At 42.2% G+C, this 7,166-nt stretch overlaps 1 protein-coding gene across 3 annotated transcripts; it reads left to right on the top strand.

Moving 5' to 3' along the window:
- Positions 1-324: 324 nt before the first annotated feature.
- Positions 325-6,078, top strand: LOC311254438 (G-protein coupled receptor 61-like). 3 transcript variants are annotated; one of them, XM_084348203.1, is made up of 2 exons: positions 325-600; positions 1,822-6,078. In XM_084348203.1, exon 2 carries the CDS (start codon positions 2,036-2,038, stop codon positions 3,437-3,439), a length of 1,404 nt encoding a protein of 467 aa, XP_084204329.1. In that variant the 5' UTR covers positions 325-600; positions 1,822-2,035; the 3' UTR covers positions 3,440-6,078. The 3 variants fall into 3 exon arrangements, with proteins under 3 accessions (XP_084204329.1, XP_084204330.1, XP_084204331.1); XM_084348204.1 differs by having other exon boundaries at positions 325-490; XM_084348205.1 differs by lacking the exon at positions 325-600 and adding an exon at positions 1,027-1,037.
- The last annotated feature ends 1,088 nt before the right edge of the window (positions 6,079-7,166 follow it).

Consider the following 7,166-nt stretch of genomic DNA (forward strand, 5'->3'; position numbering starts at 1 on the left):
AACAAGGTTCATCACACTTCCCCATAAAAAGGGCAGTAGAAAACAAAATTATATTCATTTTCAATATCAGCCAAACAGCACATTCTTCTTCCAGGCAGACATAGTGTCAAGTTTCAATTATAAAATACCAGATCTAATCTGTTTACTATGCTAATAACTGCATCGACAACATAACATTACCCTACTTCCATCATGTTCAGTTCCTGTTAGCTGAAATTACAGTCAGGACACTAGGACCCTGTGGAGGCAGCAGCTCTGGTCCTGTTTCTCACTGCCTCCTGCTTCATCTCTGCAGTCACTGAGTGTGAGTGGAGGGGGAAAGCAGAGAGTGAGCTGGTGTCTTTGCAAGCATTTACATCAGCATCGCTTGAGAAAAACCTCTGCTGCACACAGCCGAAGTCATCCGGGGAGGAGGATGCACGAGGCACATCAAGGGATGGGAAGAGAGACGGGCTTGTGTGGTGGGAAGTGCCTCAACAGCATCCACAAGGTACAGTGATTGATGTCCACTGTGTACCTCAGCAGTGGGAGCTACACCAGGTTTTCATCCTCAGTGACCAAAAGCAGCAGACAGCTGCATCAGGAAACACTGTGATTCAGGTACATAATGCTCTCTGCCTTGCTCTCCCTCTGCTTCTCCCTCTCACGCTCCCTGATTCTCACATTTTCTCGCCTGTTCTCACCCTCTTCCTCTAATCTGCTGATTATGTGCTGCTGAGTGCAACGATGAATCTAATTCAATCGTAATGTGATATATAGAATGTGGGCCCTGCTTCATACAGTGGGTGTAATACATTAATGATTAATATATAAACGAGTAGGCGGTAAGACATGACTAAACCAGGCAGGAGGGTTCAACTGAATTGGGAGTACCACTATGTGTGATTTAGAGATGTTGCTCACTGAGGGCAGTCATTCATAGGTGATGAGCGAGGTTAGAGCTCAGATTTTACCCTGATTCATTCTGTCATCACTGTAGACAGGAGGCAGAGCATCCCTGGCATTCGCTACATCAGTGGCATAGAGCAGTCATAGTGGTAAGCAACTGGATTTGACACATACATAAAGCAGCAGCCACCCATGTCTATTTGTTGCCTGTAATAGCAAGGGTTAGGGTTCATATGCAGAGTCCGAAGCCTACGGATACCCTCAGGTTTTTGCATCTGAAACGCTAAACTCACTCATACTCACTGCGCTTCCTTAGTGGCACAAATGCCACTGTAGTGTTCCCAAGCAAAATCATGCAGTACGGTGAATCTCGGACCTGGGCACACATTGGCAAGACCTGTCATAAATCCAGAATAAGTAGCCATACACAACCAGTTTAGACCCTGGGTATACATATTCAACAATGGGCTCTCACAGCCGGAGTAGACGTAATGGAAACGGGCTGTTTCCTACAGCATAGGGTTGGTTTTGGGAAATTAGCATGCAATTATGCATTGGCAGGATGTATGCTTGAAAAGTATTTTTCACCTGCAGAAAGGAGCAGACTGGATTTATCTATGACCCATTTTTTCAGTCGTAGTGTAAATCAAAGTGTAAAGAAGGTGGTTAGAAATCCTTTATTTGTGATTCCGCATCAGGATTTGGTTGCAGGTTTATACATTATAATCTGTTCAAGTTAATTGATTTAATTGGTTTGTTATAAGTAAGATTTGAGAAGCTAATGAGGATTTTATAAAACTTCATCTGAGCGGTTTAATCCTAATGGTCGAGGGGGCAAACGTGAAACTCAGGAACTTATTGGAAGGGTTGTTTCATATAACCCAGAGATAAAGTGTCTCATTGTTTCAATCTGTCTCCCTGTCTTGTGTTTAGGGTGGTTGTGACTGAAGGCAGACATGAAGACTCTCTAAATGGACAGGAATCATAACGTCTGACCCTCCTGCTGATCACACCATCATCCTCCCGACCACAAGGCAGCTTTTGACCTCATTTCCAAGCCGCTGTTTTCTGGCCGTACTTCCTGGCTTTGAAGGATGGGTGATGGGCCTGTGACTGATCCTGCCCGCCTGCCTCATCCCACCCTTCAATGGAGCCAACGTGGAACTCCTCCCAGCCACCTCCACAGCTCATGTCCAACATGTCTGCCTCCTCTCTGCCTGAGGGCTGGGCTCTGTCCCAGTCGCTAGCCCTGCTGGCCATGCTGCTCATGGATCTGCTGGCTGTGGTGGGTAACGTGGCTGTCATGGCGGTCATTGCCAAGGCCCCACAGCTCCACAAGTTTGCCTTCGTCTTCCACCTATGCGTGGTGGACCTGCTGGCAGCCCTGGTGCTGATGCCCCTTGGCATGCTCTCGAGCCGAGCATTCTTTGGGGAGGCCTTGTGCCGGAGCTACCTCTTTCTCAGCGTGTGCCTGGTTAGCGCTGCCATCCTCTCTATCTCCGTCATCAATGTGGAGCGTTACTACTACGTCATACACCCGATGCGTTATGAAGTAAAGATGACTGTTGGCCTGGTAGCGTCAGTGCTGGTGGGGATATGGGTCAAAGCCCTGGCCATGTCTGCTCTGCCGCTGCTCGCTTGGTTCCTGCAAGGTGGAAGAACTCCTCTTCTGGAGAGTAGTGCGGTTGGGGGAGGAGGAGGTGGGGCAGTCCCATCTCCCCCTACTCAGGGTCACAGGCGCTGCTCCTTACACTGGACAGGAGGAGGGTCGAACCGCTTGGCCTTCATGGTCCTGTTTACTCTGGTGTATTTCCTGTGTCCACTACTGGTCATTCTTGTTGTGTACTGCAATATGTTCAAGGTGGCTCGGGTCGCAGCCATGCACCACGGGCCTCTGCCTACCTGGATGGACACGCCTCGTCGCCAGCGGTCTGAATCCCTCAGCAGCCGTTCCACGATGGTTACCAGCTCTGGGACGGGCACTGGGACAGGCAGAGCGACTCCACAGCGCCCCTTTGGGGGAGGAAAGGCTGCAGCGGTGTTGGCAGCAGTAGGTGGGCAGTTCCTTTGTTGCTGGCTGCCCTACTTTACTTTCCACCTGTATTCAGCACTGGCTGCCAGCCCTCCAGCCACATTAGCCTCTCTGGAGGAGGTGGTCACCTGGATTGGCTACTTCTGCTTCACCTCCAATCCCTTCTTCTACGGCTGTCTCAACAGGCAGATCCGGGAGGAGTTGGGCAAGCATCTGCCTTGTCTGTTTCGTCGAGCAGGGGTCGAGATGGAGGACAGACTGCCCAGCCGTGAAGGATCCATAGAGGAGAATTTCCTTCAGTTTCTCCAGGGCACCGGCTGCAACTTGGATCCACAAAACTCTCATAGCACCTCCAGTCCTAAAGGGGAGGCCTGCTGCCCCGTGTCTCAATCCCAACCAACGGAGCCAGCACAGCCCATCCCGATTGATTTCCGTATCCCTGGACAAATTGCAGAGGACACTTCAGAGTTTACTGAGAGTGAACAGGTGAAAAATAACCACATGTATACAGACAATTAAGTTTTCTTTATTTCCTGAAAAGTAATTTTGATCATTCAGATAAAAACGGTTTCAGGAGTTACTTCGGTGAAAACGCGTTCTTTGAATCATTGCACTTTGCCTCATCAGATTTCATCCTCAAACAGTCACGATGATAATATTTATTACATGCAGTTGTTTGTGAACAGGGAATTTACTGCTAGATTTTAAAAAAAATCCACACAACCACTCAGCTCTGTACAGTTAATGACTCAGTGAATTAATATTGATGTGACTTGTTGAAGCCTTTTTGAAAATAAAAAAAAAATAACATTAATCATGTATTTGATTCTACAAAAGTATCTGAATAGTTTTCAGAGTTTAATGTTTTCAGAATATCAAATTAGGGAACACATGCTGAAACACACCGGCTCCCTCTCGATGAGTGACTGTATTATTGCGCAGCAAAGCTCCGCTGTCAGCCAAATTGCCTTTGGTATTCTGAAATGAAGATTAAATGGTTCCACACACAAACTGACACTATATTTGCAACTGCCAAATCAATCATTTTTGAAAAGAGTTTTGTAAATTACTGCAAGAAAAGTCACGTCAAAGAAGACAGCAATAAAACACACGAAATTAGTATTTAGGGGATCCATTGAGGGAAAAGCACTACTGTCACTTTTGATTGGTAGTTGGACTTTCATTGACGAAAAAATGCCACTCTGAACCCTTATGCCAATCCGATTATAAACAAGTTGTTTACAGAAAACCATCTGATTTCTTTTCTCTCACTCTTTGGTGCTTGTTTTAAAGGTCCAGTTTGTAGGACAGGAGGATCTACTGGCAGAATATGATTTTCATAATTATGTTTTCATCATCGTTTAATCACATAAAAGTAAGAATTATCTCCAGAGGGTATAGGACTGAAATTGCCAAAAAAAAATCTAATTGAAAATAAATGTATTGCATTGATTGAAGGTGTTATTGATAACATTAGCAGCTAAATTTGTCATTCCATCTCCCCCTACCGTTACATTCACGTTGCAACGCCGCTGAATCATCTGCCCCTCAAGTAGCTAAAGCTAACTAGCTAACATTAGGGCAGTATAGTATGCTGGGCGCACACTGTAGAGCTGTAGAAGCCAGTTTTTATGGCAAACTGGCAACTAACAAGACTGCTGATCACTGACAAAACACAGATACCACGTGATAAGCTAATAACAGCTGGAACAAACCATCACAATCATAATAATGGTTTTAAAGAAAAAAAAAATACTGTTATTCTGCAACTTTCTGCAAGCTCTGTAGATGTGTTATTAAAAAAACATTAAAATGTTATCAACATGACCTTTAATTTGTAAAATGTGACATAAATTGATATTTCTGCTTTAATAAAATAGAAAATTAGATGTTACAGTAAATAAATAGTATATAGAATATCAATTCATGTCACATTTTATAAATTAATCAATGCTTACATTTATTTTTGGTGCATTAAAAGACATACGATTTGGCAGTTTTAGTCCTTGATACAGCAGGAGTGAGTCCTCTTCTATGGAGTTCACCATGTTTCTACAGTCATGAGCAGACAAACCAGACAGTGGCTCTGGGGAGGGCCTTTCACGTTCTTAGGTGTGAGACGAGGGGTATTTTGTTGGTTGCAATCCCTGACCTCGCCGCTAGATGCCACTAAATTCTACACACTGGACATTTAACACATTGTTTTGTTTTTTTTTACTTCCTAAAAAACAATCCAGATCTGTCGTGACTCAGTTTAAGTTGACTTTAAATCTCATCTCAAGGGGTCACCCAGCTTTCTGCCATGTGACGTATTTATCAGTGTATTTGGACATAGATCTTAAAAATCAGTATTCTCTTGATCAGTGCATTGCATTCAAATATGATTCTTACATTTGTTAAATGTAAAACTATATCATTTCTGATTTGTGTGTTTCACTCCCATTTTCTTTTTATGAGGGAGTTTGAGCATTTGTTATGAATTTCATTTCAAGAGAGCTGATGTATTTTGACACGTATGCAGTAACTGTCTTCTTTGTTTTTTATCCTGAAAGGAGAATACGTTTGGATTTCTTTTCACTACCCTGCTCATCAGGGGTTTTTACCTCACATGCAGGAAAAAAAAAGTTGTACAGTCCTGCTCAGTTCAAGACAAGTGTGACTCCTGACCGCTTCTAATGTTGTAAGGAGGCTAAAGCAGGTGTGACTTTTTCAAGAGGTTTTTATTCGAGGGTGTAGACTTTGCTAAGTTTTTCAGCTTGAGTTTGATGATGAGATGAAGTAGTATTTTCTAACAAAGTGTTAGGGATAAAAATGATAAACTAAATGTGGAAATGTTTGATTAAAATAACAGATTCTTTCTAATGTGAATACAGGGTTTTTAAGATATTTTTTTCAATGGTCGTTTTTGAGTGACAATGCCAATCCAAAATCAGAAGCTTGTTGAGCTTGATATTTTCTTTCCATCGCGTCTAAATATCCCAAACTGTGAATGATGTTGAACGTTTGTGTTAGGATTTTCACCTGTTCAGAGATTGTTTTTTATGCTGTGATTAAAATAAAAGAATGACTTCCACTGTACTGCAATGATACGAATGTTTAGAAAAATACACGGCTAAAGGTTGAGTGCGAGATACTGTTGTAATAAAGAGTTTCTATGTTTGTAAAACACTTTGGACGCATTCTCGTATTTTCCCCAACAGTACGCTCACTGCTTAACATTAAGGGTATTCTTTACTTGCTTTACTTCGCTCTGTGTCTGTATAATTTTACTCTCTGGTTCAGTGTGTGGTTTAATCTCCCTGTTTCCCTTTGATATTCCATCGCAAAGAGGAGGGTGGGAGGATAAAGTTCAAACACTTTGACCTTAGGGTAACATTTAAACTTCAAAGGCCAAAGCCAGAGGTATGACCTTCATCAGAAAGAAAATATAACTGTCGATAGATAGATAGATAGATAGATAGATAGATAGATAGATAGATGCTGTGTTTCAGTTGGAAGACGCTGGTGCGCGATGGGCCTCACACCTCAACGATGGACCTCAGTCAAACCGCCCCCAGCTTCGCCAGGCTCTGCCATCCCCATGGCAATTATTACCTAGTGACATTTCTCAGTGCTGTAGTGGGTGGTAGGAGGAGCTTTCTCTATTGGGAATCCAACAAGACACATTTATGTGTGACTTCTTAAAATAAATTCTCTAGACTAAACCAGAGCTGACTTTTTTTTTTCTCACAGTCTTGGGATTGCTGGTGTGAGTATCTCATACTGTAAACTGACATAACCCTCTGCATATTCTGCTGATAATAACCACCTTTTGATTATTTCTTTCTGTAATCTTCTGCTTTACTCAGTTTTTAAGGAAAGCTTAAATGTTGGGTGTTGATACAGACTAAATTGAATTATAATCTAGATACAAAATCAATTATTTCATGATGTTTGTAAACATATATACATTTGGTCTATACACAGTAATGAATTAAGACTTATGTCCTCATATTTTCTTTACAATTACTTAAAAAAAAAAAAAAAAAACGTTTCTGCAAAAGTTACAACTAATGAATTGCTACCAGATGTTTACAATAAAATCAATCTAATATAATGGGATGGGATCAAAGACATGCAAAGCAAAAAACAAAACAAAACAATCCAAAACTATTGTTATGCACTTCTCATATATGCTTCATAATAAAAACTGACTGCAAACAGAAAAGACAAACCCTCCAAAAACAGCATAATTGCAAACGTGGTG

Source organism: Pagrus pagrus (assembly GCF_965226575.1).
Source record: "Pagrus pagrus genome assembly, chromosome: 3".
NCBI classification, from domain to species: Eukaryota; Metazoa; Chordata; class Actinopteri; order Spariformes; family Sparidae; genus Pagrus; species Pagrus pagrus.